This window comes from Lepidochelys kempii, chromosome 5, assembly GCF_965140285.1.
Source record: "Lepidochelys kempii isolate rLepKem1 chromosome 5, rLepKem1.hap1, whole genome shotgun sequence".
NCBI lineage: Eukaryota > Metazoa > Chordata > Testudines > Cheloniidae > Lepidochelys > Lepidochelys kempii.
The window spans coordinates 91911517-91931632 of NC_136384.1; the positions used below are offsets into that span (position 1 = coordinate 91911517).

Genomic DNA, 20116 nt, shown 5'->3' on the forward strand with positions numbered 1-20116 from the left:
TTTAGATATGGTAATAAAACAAATAGAACACCGGAAAATATATAATTACACCCTTGGATTACCAAACTGCAGTTCAGAGACAGGGTCACTTGACCTAAAATAGTTTTGTACCATTGCCTTTCTACCTGCTCACTAGCATATGGAATAGGTTAAGCCAGGGTTGTCTGACCTTGTGAGGCAATGGGTACTTCATCGTCCTGAGTTTGGTGGACAAGGACAAAGTCAAAACAAGAATGAAGTCAGAGAGTTTATTTTTTTCTGTCTCCTTCAAATAAGTGAGGTTTAACATAAGAGTTAGAGGCTTACCGTAAGAAGCACATAACAAAGAGTACCTTAATAAGCAAGAGCAACACTAATCCAGTACTGTTTCTAAAAACTGAGGGATGGGATTGCATGTCTCCACTTCACCTGAAAATCAAGCTCTCTGCCACACTCTTCTCTCAGCACTTCTTCCCCCTCCAGTTTGGCACCCCACACTGACCAAAACTAACATTGCACTTCAGTTAATCGCCACAAGCCAAACATGAAATAATAATGCAACACCTCAACTATAATTTATCTAAACAGTATCAATTATACCACATTAAAACTGTCAACTTATAAACCATCACTAGAATCTGAGCACCTCCCAATCACTAATGAATTTAGTTTCACAGCACATCTGTGATGTCAGAAAGTTATTTCTCTCCTCAGTCTATAGATGGGGAACTGAAGTACAGAGAAATGAAGTCATTTGCCTAGGGTTACACCAGAAGTGTGTTGTAGAACCAGGAGCTGAACCCAAAATTCCTGCCCTACAGTCCATACCTTAAAACCCCAGGGCCATCCTTTCCCCATCAATTGGAATAGAAAAGTGTTGGTAATTCTCATGATGTGGCACACTGCTGGCAACCAGAACCCTGTATTTGAGGCATTTAAACATACTGCACACTTGGCGCAGCATTTGGGTCACATTTCTTGCTCTTCTGAAGCTTTTCTGCTTCTCAGGAGGCAGCGTATGACAAAAACATAGTTAAAAGAGTGCAGCAATAAAAATAGTTAAAATATTTTCATGCATCCTTTGAGGCACCAGGAGGAGCGGCTACCGTTATGTAAGTAAATGCAACATTTAAAAATGGATGCTGTAGACAGAAGTTAAAACCTGAGGACCTTTGTCATTTTCATTCATCCAAGATGGAGTTTTTAATATTCATCCAAGATGGCATTCTATAACTTAGCAATTAGTAAGAACAGGATTGACTTCCTCTGTGAACTAAAATGTAAAACCAACAGCAGAGAATAACTGACACTGCAGCATATTTAGGATAAAGCTACTTTTAAAAGGTACAACTAGACATATTTAGCCCTACAGCCACCCTTGTAGGTGGCAGGAGAGTACTTTTTTCCCTCCCCCAGAAGCGTATTAGTGCTAGCAGGAAGGATTCACCCTAGTGAAGGGCAGCACTGGTTCCTGGGAGAGGTGGTGCCCATTCTATAGCTATACCAGCCACCAGGCCCCCAGAAGAAGCAGGGCTTGATTGCAACAGGACAGCCACTCATGTAACTTCTGTCTCCAGAGAATTCTATGAGAACCCTCTGAACCTGGAACATGCCCCCTGATTTGAATGAAGTTCAGCTATGAGAAAACCTGAGTCCTATCAAGCCCAAAGGTTTTCCACTTCAGAGCTTGCAAATCCCAGCGCAAGCTCAAGCTGTCTCCAAATATTTGTAAACCCAACAATTGGATCTAACCTAGAGGACTTACACAGCTTTTTAAATACATACACCCTGTGTTGTATTAAAGAGATATTTACATTGGGCCTAATCCTTCAAACACACATGCTTAATTTTGCTACGAGTAGTCCCACTGAAGACAAAAAGGGTATTCACAGTAGTAAAATTAAGCGTGTGCATTTGCAGGATCAGGGTCAGTGTGTGCCCATTAATTTTCTCAAACTAATTTTTATACAAGGGATCACATACTTCAGAGCTTGTGTAGGCTGAACTCATTGTACACACAGGGTTCTTCTGCATCCCTCCATCCCCTCCCAAGCTCCCTGTGGGCCACCCTCCCATCCCCCTCTATTTCAGAGACTACCTGCAACCTCCCCCATCCCCTCTCTCACACCTGGGACTTGTGTGCCCCCCATTTCCCCCCTCACCCTGAGATAGGGGTTTTTTGTGCCCCCCAACCTCCACTTGCCAATCTCCCCCTGCCAGGGGTTTTATATGTGCCCACTAGTCTCTCCACCTCCAACACTTGAGTTCCCCATTCTCCCCTCATGCCAGCAGCTCTGTGTGCCCCCCATTCTCTCTCTCCCATCCCACCTTCCTCCCATGCCAGGGGCTCTGTGTTCCCCCTTATCCCCATATCAAGGTTCCCCAATATCCACCCCCACCAGGGTTTGTGTGCTTTCCATTCCCCCATCCTCCCATTCCAGGGTTTACTATTCTCCCCACCCCTTGGCAGGGGTGCTGTGTGCTCTCCTTACCCCCCCTCCCCCGCCACGCCACGATCCTCCATTTCCCCCTCCCCCCAAACCAGGGGCTCTCCATACACTCCCATTACTCCCTTCCCCCACACCAGGAGCTGTCTCCCCCACCCACTTCCCCTGATTCTAGGACCCCTGTGTGTCCTCCTTCCCCCCTATACCTGTACTGTCTCCAGTTCCCCAGTTTGTCACCCTCCTCCACACACCAGAGGCTGTGTGCCTGCCTCAATTCCCCAGTTCCCCCTATCCGTTCCCATTCTCCCCTTTCCATCCTCACCCCTGCAAGATAAATCATTCAGGGCCTCAAGATGTTAAACTCTATTGGGAGGACAGGCAGAGATAAGCAGGGATATTGTTATACTGGAAGGTGTGAATGGATGCCATCAACCAGCTGTTTGATCTATTGATCTATTTATGTTAATCAGGTGGCAGGGTCTTCCCCATTCTCCCTCTTCTGGTTTTCCAGTTTTCCTCAAAGTCAGTAGTGTTCTAGCCATTGATGCCTAGAACATCACCAGAAATCCTGGAATTGATCAGATTCAAAGTTCAAAAGTTATTGCACTACAGAGAGACTTATAAAAGCCACCAAGTTGATCTCAAGGCTTTTGCAAGCATGGCCAAAACAATTCAGTCAGAACCCTTTGACAGATTGTCCCATACCAACTATAGGAATCTTCCCTTTTCACTGCTACCTTTAGCACATTAGCTCCAGCAGCACTAGTAGGTGTCTGGCTGCCACCGCACATTCCCAGCTGCTGTGTAAGCATGCCGTTTCCCTTGAGATTCCTGCCTCTTTCTTGCTTCAGAGAGCGCTGAAAGTGCCTTCAATTTGCCACATCAAATTGTTCTGTCACATTGGGGGGGGGGAGGATAGCTCAGTGATTTGAGCATTGGCCTGCTAAACCCAGGGTTGTGAGTTCAATCCTTGAGGGGGCCATTTAGGGATCTGGGGCAAAAATTGGGGATTGGTCCTGCTTTGAGCAGGGGGTTGGACTAGCTGACCTCCTGAGGTCCCTTCCAACCCTGATAGTCTAGGATTCTGCTACCTTACAGGAACAGGTGAGCACAAAGCAGAATGTGCACAGGAACATGCCACCTCCTACAGAGTGCAATAAGCAATTGTTATTTGAAAGCACATAAGGACTACAGCATCCACACACTTCCTTAGGGAGAAAAGGCTCTTACCTAAAGATCTGACAGACTTCACACTGTGGGCAGGTCTACACTACCACTTAAGTCGATCTAACTTACATCACCCAGGGGTGTGAAAAAAGCCTCCCTTCTCCCCCAAGCAACACAAGTTTCACACTGTCCACACCGGCGCTATGTCAGCAGGAGATGTTTTCCTGCCAACATCACTTATGCTTCTCACCGAGGTGAAGTAATTATGCTGACGGGAGGTCTCTCAGTGGCACAGTGCATCTTCACCAAACATGCTACAGCAATGCAGCTGCATCAGTGCAGCTGTGTTGATGTAAAGCTGTAGTGTAGACGAGCCCTGTGTCAGGGTGTGTTTGGAACCTGAATTAGGCAGCTAAATATTTACCCAGACTTATCCCTTCCAGAAAATCAAAATAAATTGTCCTGATCCTCCAACCTTTTAATTCATAGTGACAGTGTCTTGTTGTCAAGGTTCCTTACCCACTCTGAACTCTAGGGTACAGATGTGGGGACCTGCATGAAAGACCCCCTAAGCTTATTCTTACCAGTTTAGGTTAAAAACTTCCCCAAGGTACAAACTTTGCCTTGTCCTTGAACCGTATGCTGCCACCACCAAGCGTTTTAAATAAAGAACAGGGAAAGAGACCACTTGGAGACATCTTCCCCCAAAATATCCCCCCAAGCCCTACACCCCCTTTCCTGGGGAAGGTTTGATAAGAATCCTCACCAATTTGCATAGGTGAACACAGACCCAAACCTTTGGATATTAAGAACAATGAAAAATCAATCAGGTTCTTAAAAGAAGAATTTTAATTAAAGAAAAGGTAAAAGAATCACCTCTGTAAAATCAGGATGATAAATACCTTACAGGGTAATCAGATTCAAAACAAGTTACAAAAGACACAAAAACAGGAATATATATCCATCCAGCACAGCTTATTTTACCAGCCATTAAACAAAAGAAAATCTAACGCATTTTCTAGCTAGATTACTTATAGATTACTTACTAACTTTACAGGCGTTGTAAGGCTGCATTCCTGATCTGTTCCCGGCAAAAGCATCACACAGACAGACCAAACCCTTTGTTCCCCCGCCTCTAGATTTGAAAGAATCTTGTCCCCTCATTGGCCATTTTGGGTCAGGTGCCAGCAGGGTTACCTTAGCTTCTTAACCCTTTACAGATTAAAGGGTTTTGCCTCTGGCCAGGAGGGATTTTATAGCACTGCATACAGAAAGGTGGTTACCCTTCCCTTTATATTTATGACACTTGTGTTTCATGTTGTTATCCAAGGCCCATATATGCCATAGCAAAACTGATTTAACTTCTTCTACAAGACCATTGCATTCTACCACACTTCAGAATCTGCAGCAGCTACAGATAAACAGGAAAATGCAGGACCCAATCCAATGCTCACTGAAGTCAATGGGAGTCCTCCCACTGGGTCAAGCCCTTATGGAAATAAATATGAAAATAAATAAAGCAATTGATGCAGTACCCCTTCTGATACTTAATTTTATATTAATTTAAATTCACTTTATGTTGTCACTGATTTTTAATTCTTCAGATAAAAAAAAAAGGGGGTCAGAGTTAAAAAAGAATTTTTAGAAGTTAGCCGAATTGTGGGCCTACAACCCTTGAAAATATCTCTTCCCTGCCAAACTCAGAAAAGCCAGGAAATTTAGAGATCAGGCTTCTTCCTTTCATCCTTAGTTCATTCTGCTCAGCCAATATGTTGCCGCACATATGCTCTATACCAGTGGTTCTCAACCTGGAGTCCGGGGACCCCTGGGGGTCCGCCAAGCAGGGCCGGCATTAGACTGGCTGGCACCCAGGACAGAAAGCCGAAGCTGCACTGCATGGGGCTTAGGCTCAGGGCCCCGAGCCTTGCCAACCAGGGCTAAAGCTGAAACTTGACCAACTGAGCTTCATGGGGCCCCCTGTGGCATGGGGCCCTGGGAGTTGTCCTGCTTGCTACCCCCTGACACTGGTCCTAGCTTTTATGTGCAGAAAAACAGTTATTGTGGCACAAGTAGACTGTGGAGTTTTTAATAGGATGGGAGCTGCGGGGGGTGGGGGGTTGTGGAGTTTTTAATAGGATGTTGGGAAGGGGAGGCCTCAGAAAGAAAAAGGTTGAGAATCCCTGCTCTATACGCCGGGTCAAATACTTGTCCCATTGAAGTCACTAGAAGTTTTGCTGCTAACTTCAGTGGAGAGAGAATCTCTAACCACGCATCTCCTTAAAGTTAAGGATATGCTTAAGTGCTTTGTTGGATCAGGGCCAGAGTTATTAACACCTTGCAAATCTGAGCCCCACAGACTATAGACTGTAATAACACAGATTTGCTTCACAAGAGTCTTGCATCCCTGGGTCTGGTTGCAGGGCGAGGATTCTACCCCCACTTATGTCTGGGCATAGCTTGTTTGTTCAGGCCTTGGACAAAGCAGAAATACATCACCCTTTGGAATGATCTACACTAGAAAAATGACCAACTGGTGACAATAGATGTCAGCAACAGATGCAGATGATCAGGTATTGAACATAATTTATGTGCTCGTGTAATCATGTTCAGCTGTTTCAACTGTACTTGTTGACATCCATGATTAGCAATGAGTCATTTTTCTAGATATACTAGGTGTCATAGATTGCAAATGTATATTTACAATATGGTGTAAATACATCTGTGTATTCTGATTCCATAGTACCATGATAAAAAATCAGGTGAAAAAGTATCTGTACATAAACAACAAGGAATCCGGTGGCACCTTAAAGACCAACAGATTAGCCTTTAAGGTGCCACCGGACTCCTTCTTGTTTCTGTGGATACAGACTAACACAGCTACCCCCGATATCTGCACATATGTATTTGAGTTTTTTCATTTGTTTTGTGCAGACTTAGTTCACATGAAAGGTGCATAGGGCTGAGACACTTTTTCCCAGGCAGGTTTCAGAGTAACAGCCATGTTAGTCTGTCTTCGTAAAAAGAAAAGGAGGACTTGTGGCACCTTAGAGACTAACCAATTTATTTGAGCATGAGCTTTCGTGAGCTACAGCTCACTTCATCGGATGCATACCGTGGAACCCGCTGAAGACATTATATACACACAGAGAACTTGATGATCACTTTAGATAAGCTAAAAGAAAAGGAGTACTTGTGGCACCTTAGAGACTAACCAATTTATTTGAGCATGAGCTTTCGTGAGCTACAGCTCACTTCATCAGATGCATGCCGTGGAAACTGCAGCAGGCTTTATTTATACACAGAGAATATGAAAAAATACCTCCTCCCATTTTTTCATATTCTCTGTGTATAAATAAAGCCTGCTGCAGTTTCCACAGCATGCATCCGATGAAGTGAGCTGTAGCTCACGAAAGCTCATGCTCAAATAAATTGGTTAGTCTCTAAGGTGCCACAAGTACTCCTTTTCTTTTTGCGAATACAGACTAACACGGCTGTTACTCTGAAACCTTTAGATAAGCTATTACCAGCAGGACAGTGGGGTGGGAGGAGGTATTGTTTCATGGTCTCTGTGTGTATATAATGTCTTCTGCAGGTTCCACGGTATGCATCCGATGAAGTGAGCTGTAGCTCACGAAAGCTCATGCTCAAATAAATTGGTTAGTCTCTAAGGTGCCACAAGTACTCCTTTTCTTTTTTCCCAGGCAGTAGAGTCATGTGATTTTTCAACCACTATATTTTTATTTTTCAAATCTGCTTAAGTAACGACTAATGGATACAATGAACACTGCACCTGCACATTTCACTTTTTAAAGGAACACTTTCAGAATAAAAAAAAAATCTTTGATATCAGTAAAGTATTAAAATAGAAAGAATCTTTAAAATTGATCTTTTTCTCTCCATGTATTCTTTACTTTTTTGCACTTATCTGTGGTAGAACAATAAAATTAGACTAGTTTCAGAGTAACAGCCGTGTTAGTCTGTATTCGCAAAAAGAAAAGGAGTACTTGTGGCACCTTAGCGACTAACCAATTTATTTGAGCATAAGCTTTCATGAGCTACAGCTCACTTCATCGGATGCATACTGTGGAAACTACAGAAGATGTTTTTATACACACAAATCATGAAAAAATGGGTGTTAATCACTACAAAAGGTTTTCTCTCCCCCCACCCCACTCTCCTGCTGGTAATAGCTTATGTAAAGTGATCACTCTCCTTACAATGTGTATGATAATCAAGGTGGGCCAATTAGACTAGTCATTTGTACTTCCAAGTTCTCATGTTCTCATATACTGCAATGATTGGTTTGCAAACACTGAAGGAGGAAACCTGATATCCAAAATAAGCAGCTTTCTCTGTTACTTAAGAGAATTAATTCACAGAGGAAAAATGATTATCATTAGGTTTTGTAAAATTATTTTTCACAAAACTCAAGTTTGGGGTCTAAACTCCCTGACAGCATCCCCTTAAACTACCAGATAATACAGATAAAAAAACACGTACTATCTGAAAAATATCAACCTTTGGATATTGAGGGCTGGCCCAATGGGCTGCTGTTCTACTGGACTGGAAAAAAGACAGTTTAAATTCCATCCTGGCCCTAATCTTCTCCTCCTCAGGAGCGAAGGAACTGGGAGTGTGGTGGAGATAACATAAACAGGACTCAGTCCTGCAGCTTCTTACTTACATGAGTAGTTTATGCCATCCCATTGACTTCATAAAACTATTGGGCAAGTAAGGATTTACAGGATCAGAGATAATGTTTTGTGGGCCCAATCCTGCACAGTGCTGAATGCTTTCTGGAGGGTGCTGAGCTCTGGAATGCAGCACTTCTCTGGAAGCATTCAGCACTTCTTAGGAACCTACTCTTAAGGGCCAGCATTGACTAAGTTTCCAAAGGAACTCCATACAGTTCTCACTGACTGGAAGGACAAGGATTAAAACAATGGGCTCATAAGGGTTACATGAGAGACAAAGAAGAACCTCCACAAGAAAAACTAAACTTGTAATAATTTGGTAATTCCTATATCCTAAAAGGCAAATGGATTTTTGAAGATGCTAATTTTCAGTTCATGGTGAGTATTAAAAACAAGATACTCCTACAAGCACATGTTTTACAATGGAATCATGGCTAAATCCTTAACTCCTGTGATGTCAGGGAGTGTCATTACAGTCCATACTCTCTCGAATAATATGCAGCCTGATACCTCCTGTTACTCCCTGTCTCCAAATGATCAGGAAGAACCTTCCATTCCAGCTAAACCATAGCATCCTATAAGGCCAAAGGTGGAAGGAGGGGAGTGGGGTTGAGCATCCTTCAAGACAATTTTACATTATATGTAATTTACAGCAAGAGACTAGAAATACAAAATGACAGAGATTAAAAATATGAACTGTATTTCATGTTAATGTAAGTAGGTTTTTTTCAGCACACACTCAGAAGATGTATTAAATTATTTACTATGTAAATTACATAGTGTGCTGCTTTATTAACAATCCTAGAGAGATTTATATAATTACATTAAAAATATACTTTGTGTTTTTAAATGTACATACACACAATACACTCTATATTCTATAGGGGTAGAGTTGAAAACTCACCTACTATTTTGTTGGCAAGTATTTCATTCTTAAATACACCAGTTAATTCTAAACCTAGTTCAGTTGAATAGTCATAAATCAGCATGTTAATGACATGACTTTAGAGCTGCTAAACTAGGCCAGCAACATGCTGTATTGCAAGAAGATATTGATAGCAAGAGCTACGAACAACCACATACATTGATACCCTAACTAAAGGAAGAATATTAGACCAGATCTTTAAAAATCTAAGAACTCTTAAGAGACTCATTTACCATCCTATTGATATTTTAGCTCAAGTGATTTTGCAGTGAAATATTTCTGTTCCATTGTGCCTGCAGCATATGGATTTTGCTCTCTCCTGCTTTTGCTCCTTAGCTCTTAGCGTGAGCATCAGCTCTGCAATGGCTGATTTTACGATTCTAATTCAGAGTCTCGCTTTGGAGTTTATTTTACCAGTAACACCAAAATTATGAAAGAATCCTGTCACAAGTAGGTTACTCTGTTATGGTACAATAATCTCAGCGTGGCTGCATGCTTTTCAGAATGTTTCCAGAACATACCAGTGCCCTAAGTAACAGGATAAAATCAAATCCAATTATAGGCAAAGATTTTTAAGAATACTTCTATTTTATTTATTAAAATATAAATGTGTTTGTGCTCAAATCACTGAGGAAGAAACAACATGGAAGATGATCATGCAGAAACACAGGGTGAAAGAAATTCACCCCTCCCCTCACAAAGCCTGGAGTTTGTGGGCCTGATCAAAAGTGTATGGAAGTCAATGGGGGTCTTTCCACTGACTTCCATGGGCTTTGGATCGGGCACTCTGTAAGGAATTAAGTAGGGACTGGGCAGATGGCATTTGCCTCTAAACTGTCACTTGCCTATGGGCTGGAATAGAAAGTCTAGTCCCCCTAAATCTATGCACTCTATGCTGGAATTTCAGGCTGCTGTATCTGGGTGTTTGTGGATCCTCTAGCCCCAGCCCCAGCCCCAGCTATCCCCCCACAAACCTCTCCTTCCTATTTGCAGCCAACCAAAAATCCACCATGCACAGTTGTTCCACCCACAGCTTGCCCCATTCTCCACCCTGTACAGTCCCACCACGGGGATAAAGTCATACACAGGGCCCTCAGCCAGCTCTCTGCATGTGGGGGAGTTTAACCGAATGTAATTTCACGTAAAACCTAATCCTTTAGTCATTGCACACTCAAAATTCCCACTGGCTAAATGTCCCTGTCATGAAGTCCTTGCTCAGTCAAAATTCCCTGTAAGTCAATGGGAGTTTTGCCTAAGAACTCTAGTATCTGTACCCAAATAAGAGCTGGGTGTGTGCAATAATGTAGAGTTGGTGTCAAAAGTTTTTCAGAAAAAGGGGAATGACCAGAAACTAAGGGCCTAATTCTACTCTCACACTTATGTAATTCAATGGAGTTATGCCAGTATAAACCTACCATATATGAGTGGAGAACCAGGCCTGAAGTTTACTGAATACAGTGGAGTAGTATAGCCCATTATCTTATCCTGTTACCTAAAGCACAGCAGGCTGTGGAGCATTTCAAAACATTTTCTCTTTTTTGACTATATGAATGTATCATATTAAGATGCATTCCTAGCATGTTTAATGCTTGCTGAGTTTCCACACGGAAATGATAGGAAAGCTAGGGTAGTCTGGTTTTTCATTTATGTTTGCATCTTAAGGCCTGTCCATGTTTTGATATTCAAAAACAGTCTAAATGTTTTCTATCTTAAATATGTGCACTAGTTTGCTGGGAAATCAGTGATTTGAAGTTATTTTTATATACCCAATCACAACAAAATGTAACATCAGAAGGTGATATAGTGGAAATGGAAAAGAGATGGAAAGACGAATGATGATGCTGATGAAAAAATACAGAAAGGAAAAAATCAACTAACAGAAATCAAAATGTAAAAAGCAAAATATATGTTTTAAGTTGGTCAAGCTTGCCAAATATATTTACACAGGGTTCTTTTCTCTGTCTGTTCAAATGGAGGATTTCAAATTCTGAGGAAAAACTGCTAAGTTATTGCTACATTGAAGATATTTGATAATAAGGAAGATGGTAGAGTGGTGGTGCATGGTATGGAAGGATTTTTTCCCTAGAATAACCTATAGAATATTAAACAAACATCTGAAATGATGATTCCTGCTATAGCCTAGAAATCACACTTAATTCTGTTACGTGCATTCAAAAATAAATAGATCTACAAAATGTAGGCCCTGCATTACTCCAGCCCTTCCCTCTGCCATTCACACACACTGGCAAATGCAGCAAGAGGTTTCCATGTAGTTTTTGGCAAAAAGGTCATGGTACCTTGTACACTAAAAATACTGGAGGGAACAACACATCAGTGCCTGGGGAGGAGAGGAACATGATAGCCTTAGAAGTATTTTCCATCTCTAACTTCTACAATTCTATTATCCAAAATTTGGATTCTTGAGTCTTAATCCTGCAGTCCTTTTTCAGATAAAACATCTATTCACTTCACTGAGAAGGTGGCCTGCCTGAATAGAGAATGTAGGATCAGGCCCCAAGCAGGAACACAATCCGCTACACAAGTCTCAACTGCAGTCTGGCTCACAATGGCTGAAATTGAAAAACCTCTTGCACCCACTTGTCAAAGCCCCATAAATAATATCAAGGTACAATACTTGCTTACAACTAGGGGAAAATGAGTGTGGTTCTGCATTCACACGCAGACTCAGCATTGCATCCTTTTTAGCTATCTTACAGAAAAGGAGCATGTGCAAAAGGAGCTTACACACATATTACCCAGTGCAGAGCCAGTCCTCATTCAACTCTACCAGAATGGGTTACTTCCATTTAAAAAAGCAAAGAAAACAAAATGGTCAAATTTTTGATTGAGGAAAGAGTGGCCCATCAAAATTTTCTGTTTGCATGAATAATAAGAAGAACATATAAAATTGGGACATGAGAGAGTAAAGAGGCCCCTACTAATTAATTGTCTAGAAGAGAGGTGGAATATGTGTAGTGTAGTAATTCTTTACTGATCTGTAACGATCTGTAAAAGAGAAGGATAAAGTGATAGCTAAATGTACATCACTGCCTCTCCCAAGAAAAATCTGACAGAGAAGAATTTTCTGATAATACATTGGTCTTGTACTAAAATCAGCACTATCTGTGTGCTATACTGCTTTATTATTTAACTTATTCCCAGGAAGCTGTACCAAGGGCAATTAAGATTTATAATCTAAATGGTTTCGAAATTATATCTCTGGGAAGTCAAATCTAAATTAAATCATACCAGGCTTTTAGGCTTCCCACGATCACATTTTCCTATTGAGCAAGTGCCTTTCAATGCAGAGAACTTCTCCTCTTACAGATCGTTCAGAATCTTTCCTTAAGCAAAACCTCCTTCCTATTGTTGGTGTCCTCATAACGAAATTACTAAAAATATTGGTTAGAGTTGAGACTTGCAAAACAGATGCTGCAAGGAAAATGTGAGCATCATTTCTGCAAGCCTTAGAGGCAAGCAATACAAAATGTAAGTGGTTCTCTCATATCTACATACTATGGAGATTCTCAGTCTCTTTACCCATACACTCTCTCTGGCTCCCTCCCTCTAGATAGCCAAATTGACATATACACAGACAAAAAATAAAATTATTAATTATATAAATTATCTGATACACACATGTATTATCTGTGTGTATGCACAGAAAGAGAGAATATACACACACAAGCATAATACAGTATTATAACGAAAATTAAACAAAATTAGAGCTAGAGAGACAGATAGAGGGCTTCTTCGCCCAGATCCGCGGTGCCCAGCAGGTTCCCCTCCGCTAGCTCGGGGCTCTCCCGTGGGAGCAGCCAGTGCCCAGCCCCTGCGCCACTCACATGTCGGTGATGTTCTCCCGCTCGGCGCTCCTCTCCAGGACCGGGAAGGACACGATGCCCGGCGCGGGCTCGCTGCACCAGATCCGCGAGGCGCTGCATGTGCAAGGCGCCGGGCAGGCGAGCAAAGCCCTCCAGGAGCCCAGCACCACGCAGCAGAAGCCCCAGAGCCGGGCCAGACCGGGCCCCTGCCACCTCCTCCGCCAGGACACCATGCTGCCCCGATCAATCCAGCGCTGCCCGCTGCCCCGACGGCCTCCTCCAGCGACCGTCCCGGCGTGTGCGGAGCCTCCTGGGCGCTTCAGAGCGGCTGGGACTCGGGCATCCTGCTGCGGGAGGGCTCGGTGCCGGCCCCGGCTGGGCTCACATGGGAGCGCTGGGCCGGGCAGGAGCGACGCCTCCGCTCCCCGCTGCCTGCCCGGGCTCCCCGGGGCCGCTCGGGGCGAGCGCTGGAGGCGGCGGAGCTGGAGGGGAAAGAGAGACCGGTGAGAACGGAGCCGAGACTGGCCCAGCCCGGCCGCCGCCCGCCCGCCCGCCCCGGGAGCCCCGCGAGCGCCAGCCCCAGCCCCGGGAGCTCAGCGCGGGCCCCTGACGGGCACCCGGGGCAGGGACCGTTCCCTCCCGGGCAGCTGCCCCTGCAGTGGGGACGCGGCTCCGGCGCCGAGCGCAGCCCGGGCAGCGGCAGCTCCTCGGCTCCCGATGATGCTGCAAAACGCCGGGCGGAGCGGGGAGGGCGCGGGAGCCGGCGAGGTGGGGCAGTGGGTCACCCGGGCGGGCTGGAGGCTGCAGGGGGGCGAGTGGCTCATGCTCCTACCTGCGGGGGCGCTGCCTGCTCCGGCCGCTGCTGCCTGGGGGAGAGGAATCGGCGCGCTGCTGCTGCCGGGGGGCTCGGAGCTCCTGGCTCTGCCCTTTACGCACAGTCTCCTTCCTCCAGTGGATAATAAAGCAGCCCAGCTCCCGCTCGAGCCCAAGCTCAGGAGCTGCTGGCAAAGTGACGTGGGGCTGACGCAGAGAGGGGCAGAAACTCCATAAAATGAGCCTGAAATCCAAAAAAAAAAAAAAAGAAGAAGAAGAAGAAGAAGAAGACAAAAGCAACCAGGGGCGAGGGAGGGATGGAGGGGAGGGGAGAGAGAGGAGGGTGCCTAGAACAAGATGCCAATAGGCAGGCTGGAGTCTATGCACACACAAACAATCACACACACACACACACACACCAGAGAGAGGTCAACCATCAGCACGGTCCCTCTTCTGAACCCTCCGGTCTTTGCTGTGTATGAAATCAAAGCCTGATTCTCGGAACACCAGCAACGCATCCTTCCCATCCCCAGAAAGACACACACAGACGTGATGTGCATGGAAAAGGGAGCCTTTTTCGCCACAGCGTAGGTCTGGCTCCCCGTTGCATTGGTTTGTCTGGATAGTTTCTAAGATCAGCATTAGGGCTTTGTACATAGATCGCTCAGCACGGCTTTCTGTGTCCGACTCACTGGGCATAATAACTAGTTAAGAAACCCTTTTGGACAGCTCAGCGTATTGGTTTCTCCCCTTGCTTTTTGTTCGTCCCGCATAGTGTCATGCACATTCCGTGCGCTTGCAACATTGCGTTATAGTCACTGGAGAAATATACCGCTTTTCCACCAGCTCTTCCAGCCTAGGTGGTAACTATTAGGCTAATGTAGCATACGCGTTATAGATTTGCACATCTCCACTATCTAGGGGCATATATGCAGATAATACACAAACCTATGCAAAGAGAAAGATTGTTTTTAAAAAGAATGTGAACTTTTATGATCGTATAATAAAATGTAATCGTTTTAAGAGCTCAGGTATGTGATGAATGAGCGACATTAAAATGCCTTGTCTGGGAATTTGCCTTTTCATTAGTGGCTCTGTCGGATTTTTTTTTCCGCAGTAATTTGAAAGAAATGGGGAAATCCACCGCAGTGCCTCAGACTTCAGCGAGCTCTGGCGCCACCGCGTGTTCACAACCTGAACACCACAAGCAAAAGAAAACGCGCCCGGAGTCTGCGTGCGGTTTACTACTAATCTTTCCGTGCACGTCCTTTTCTGCTTCCTCTGGGCTCTGCACTACACCGTGCTTCTGATGGTCTTAAAGGGAATTCAGAATTGTGTTACCTGCTTTATTATCGTTTCCCTTTAATGCCGAAATGGAAATAGGGATTAGACGTTCTAATTTATGTGAACAAATAGGCGATGTGTGCACACAAATTAGGTCTCTGTGCAGGCAGACAGGCACTTAACACCTGTGCACACAAATATCTGATTTGCATACGTACCTCAGTGATTTGCACATATAAATTAAGTGCAGGGGCACATACCTAACTTTGAAAATCTGGTTCAATGTGACTAATCCTGTTGTTACCTCCTCTTCAACACTGGTCTCCTTCAGCCAAGCTCCATTGAAATACGTTGACAAAGGCCCGTGAATTCATTGCATCACCTTTAATTGAATTTCTCCTAACTTGGTGTCCAAGCAGTTTGGTACACGGATTTTATGCCATTTTGGAAAAAAAAAAACTGTCGAAAGCCCTATATTGTCTTAATTTTATATTAACCAAGGATTTTTATATAACCATCTTAGGACTTCACTATAGAATTAAAAAGGTAGCAGATAAGTTGCAGTGGCATTGTTCCTTTTTTGTTTGTTTGTTTGTATGTATGTATCAAGTGGGGATCATAATGTTTAGAAAGCACTTGGCACAGCACTTTTATTAATTGCATGAGCACTCAACTCTGTGTAAATCTGCCCAGGGCTTCAGAAAACATCTAATTCTCACTGGGCATGCTCAAAGATTTGGCACTTCCATACAAAAATCCTGTCATCTTATTAGCATAGTCACAGCCATGCTATTAACACTAACTAGTAATATTATACCTCTCTTTAATGGGATGACTGAAGATAAATAGGCATAATTGGAAATATTGCCAACAATGTTATCTGGTTAAATTAAATTTCTTTTGAATGTGTGTAAAGGTTATAAAATTGTTATCCAGATATAAATCTGCCATCAAGAGTACATCCCCATTCTTGCCATGTACTGAAGTATGACATGGCAAACATGGTAACTATCCTTAAAAGGGGGAACAAAGAAGACCCAGGGACCAGTCAGCCTAACTTCAATACCTGAAAAGGTACTGGAACTAATTATTAAGAAGTCAATTTGTAAACACAAAGAGCATAATAGGGTAATAAGGATTAGCCAACATGGATTTGTCAAGAACAATATCATGCCAAACCAACCGAATTTCATTCTTTGAGAGAGTTACAGGCCTAGGAGATGCGGGGAAGCTGTAGATGTGATATATCTTGATTTTAGTAAGGCTTTTGACAAGGTGCCATGTGACATTCTCATAAGCAAACTAGGGAAATGTGTTCTAGATTAAATTAGTATATGGTGGATACATAACTGGTTGAGAGACCATACTTAAAAAGTAGTTATGAATGGACAAGATTAGAATTCAAAATGACTTTGAGATTGGAGAATTGGTCCAAAATAAGCAAGGTGTAATTCAATAAGACAAGTACTTCACTTAGGAAGGAAAAATCAAATGCAGAACTTCAAAATGGGGAATAACTGGTGAGGTGGTCATACTGCGGGAAAGGATCTGGGGGTTATAGTGGATCACAAATTGCATGAGTCAACAATGTGAGGCAGTTGAAAAAAAGGCTAATATTCTGAGGTGTATTAACAGGAATGTTCTATATAAAACAAGGGAGGTAATTGTCCCATTCTACTCAGCACTGATGAGGCCACAGCTGGAATACTGTGTCCAATACTAGATGCCACATTTTTAGGAAAGATGTGAACAAACTGGAGAGAGTCAAGAGGAGAGCAACGGAAATGATAAAAGTGTTAGAAAACCTGACCTGTGAGTAAAAGTTAAAACAACTGGGCATGTTTAGTCTTGATAAAAAAGAAGAGGGGTGGGAGGTGGAGATTCTGATAACAATCTTCAAAAATGTTAAGGGCTGTTAGAAAGAGGAGTCTGATTGATTATTCTCCATGACCACTGAAGGTAGGACAAGCAGAAAATGAATTAATCTGCAGCAAGGCAAATTTAGGTTAGATATTAGGAAAAATTTTCTATCAGAGTAGTTAAGCAATGGAATAGACAATCCTCTGTCAGGGATGGTCTAGATTTACTTGGTCCTGCCTCAGCGTAGGGGGCTGGACTTGATTATATTTCTATGATTCCTATGCTTGGTGACAATTATCTAGGTGCCACAGGGCCAAATTAATTTTTAGCTGTCCCTGATTTCTTGTTTTCTGCAGATAAGAATTTTTTGGGGCCTAATTCTTCTCTCACACTAGTTTTATGCCAGTCTAATACTATCAGTTTACATCAGTGTAAATGATAGTGTAAATAAGGCTTGGTGGTCCCAAATAATGAGTACTTTCATGAGTACTTTTAAAAAAAAATCTCAATGTATATCTGGAGGAGAAATTATTTATGATTTGTATTACAACAGTGCCCAAGAGTGCTAGTCATGGACCAGGACCCCATTATGCTATGTGTTGTACACATACAGAACAAAAAGATGGTCCCTGACTCTAGAAATTTGCAATCTAAGTATAAAACAAGAGACAACAGATGGATATAGACAGACAGGAGAGTACAAGGAAACAATAACACAGTACTGATGAGCATGATAGGCAGTGGTATCTGCATACCAACATGAATGGAACAATTATTAAAGTATTGTAGAAGTACCCAAAATAAGGATATGTGTAGATCTAACAGATACCTTTGGTAGTATGATTATGAAAAAACCCACTTAGCTGACTATTAAGAAGAAAGGATTGTTCTGCAACCTCTCTGATCCATTCAGCACAGTTGTGGTTCACACACATGATCTCAAGGCAGGAAAAAGCACCGAAACCGCAGCACTCCCCTATACCAGTTGCCTGCCTCCTATATTCCAGTTGCTGTTTTATCGTCATGGTATTGCTAATATCACTTTTGGTGGGGGGAAAAGACTTGAGTGGATGAGACTAAATGGTATTGATGATGTTAATTCTAGGTCTATAAAAGACTGCTGTTTTATATTGGTGCTCTAGTTTTTGCCTTATAAACAGGTGCTCATTTATGAGGCAACACAGTCTTCTATTGCTTTTAAAGCGAGGGGGGGGAAATAGCAGCTTAAATGTCTCCTAAGAGAATGTCTCTTAAGAGACATGCTAAAGAAGGCAGGATCAAGGAAGCAATTTCTGCTTGGTGAGAAAGGAATGAAAAGAGGCAGAACTCCATCCACATCAATAACATCCCTCCAGACCCAACAGTTTCCTAGTAATGTCATGGAGGCAAATTTGACTCTCCTGAGCATCAAGGTGGAAAATCTACACTTCAGATAAGTGAAAACGTGACTTTTTGGACCACTACTTAACAGCTACATATAAGGGCACCAGAGCACATCCATCTTGTTACATTGCAGGCAAAATCTGAACACAGTGAAAGTCCTAAATGTTCTCTTGAAATTACAGGCCTCAGAGATTTAGATTGATCACTAAGGCATTAACTTGTGCCCCCACAAATAAATGATCTTTTCATTATAACACAGAAATTGTAGAAAATATCAGAAGAAATCAAATATACAATGGTGGGAGCTTCCTGACAGTACTGAAAAAGAATCTTTTTCTTAAAAGAACAATAGTCAAAATGTTCATACCTGACATATCTGAGCAACTGCACCTGCCATTAGAGTTAATGAGAGTTGTAGGTCCAGAGCACCTCTAAATATCAGGCCACTTTTATTTAGGTTCCTAAACATGGAATCATCCAGCAGGAAGCTGGGAAAGGTAGGTAGGAGGGGGAGTCCTGGCTCTGTCTTTGGCTTTGCACATGAGAGGAGTACAGTGCACTATCCAAAGGGGTGGGTGCAGAACGTTCACTGTCCTTGGGCACTGGGAAGATAGTCGTCAGCAAAATTCTTCCCCCAATTCCCAACACAGGCTAGAGGCTTAATTACTGGGTTTTGTTATTCCAAATGTTCCACTTATTCACTGGTTTGTCTAGCTATTTCATCATTGCTGATTTTTCAAATTTTCTGAATAATAGAAGCATTTTCTTCATCTGTTTCAAATCACATTCTTCATGCTTATTTCCCAAGGAGTAAAGCTGAAGCCTGCCATCTTGTGCTCAAGAAAGTTAACACTCTTTAAAAAAATAGTATTTTTTTATTTGGAAGGGAGGAAAGATAGATTATCTGCTGCCCCCTTCCTGTCATCCCAAAATAACTGCATCTATTATGTCCCGACTAAAGAAAGAATGAAATGAGAGCCTAAGGAAATCACAATCAAAATTTATTGGATATTGCACTTTCTTCTTGAACCTTTCTCCTTAATACATTTAAATGCTCCGGTACCCATGGCATATTTTACATTCGCATCAGGCTTCAATGTGATGAAATTTCAGAGGAGGTCTCAATGATGTAATGAAAGAGTGGCACATAATCTAGTCACTCGGCCCATAATCTGAGTCTGTCTGGTGGGGAGATGTATTAATCATAGGTTCCTGGTAATCTTCTACTATATTTGTTTGCAATGTGCTATAAGAGCTGTTGCTTCTCCTCAGTAGACATGCTTTTTTCTACTCTACACCAAAACCTAAACCTTTTGCAAGAGCTAAAGGGAAGAGAGGGGAGCACAGCTCCCTCTTCTCTTCTAAAAATTTATAGAGAACACCTCTCTTCTCCCTGGCTCGCACTCACCAGTGTTTTGAACAGTCTGCAGCCAACTAAACAAAGGGTGAGTTTGAGTTTGGGTACATATAAAATAGGTAGGTTTCAGAGTAGCAGCCGTGTTAGTCTGTATTTGCAAAAAGAAAACGAGTACTAGTGGCACCTTAGAGACTAACCAATTTATTTGAGCATAAGCTTTCGTGAGCTACAGCTGCTCCCAAAAGCTTATGCTCAAATAAATTGGTTAGTCTCTAAGGTGCCACTAGTACTCCTTTTCTTTTTATAAAATAGCAGTTCGTTTGTAGTTGCACTCTGGACAACTTTAGATTTGCAGATCTGTGAATTCTGTGTCTACTAGTAAA

At 42.8% G+C, this 20116-nt stretch overlaps 1 protein-coding gene across 5 annotated transcripts in view; it reads right to left on the minus strand.

Moving 5' to 3' along the window:
• Positions 1 to 14080, minus strand: part of NTRK2 (neurotrophic receptor tyrosine kinase 2) — a 272799-nt gene extending 258719 nt beyond the window's left edge. For all 5 annotated transcript variants that reach the window (XR_012159057.2, XM_073345037.2, XM_073345042.2 and 2 more), the window contains exons 1-2: positions 13869 to 14080; positions 13058 to 13518 (exon numbers count right to left, since the gene is read on the minus strand). Coding sequence is in view for 4 of the 5 variants with exons in the window: in XM_073345037.2 (XP_073201138.1) it covers positions 13058 to 13269 (212 nt within the window). In the remaining variant the exon portion in view is untranslated. The remainder of the gene's footprint in view (positions 1 to 13057; positions 13519 to 13868) is intronic.
• Positions 14081 to 20116: the final 6036 nt, after the last annotated feature.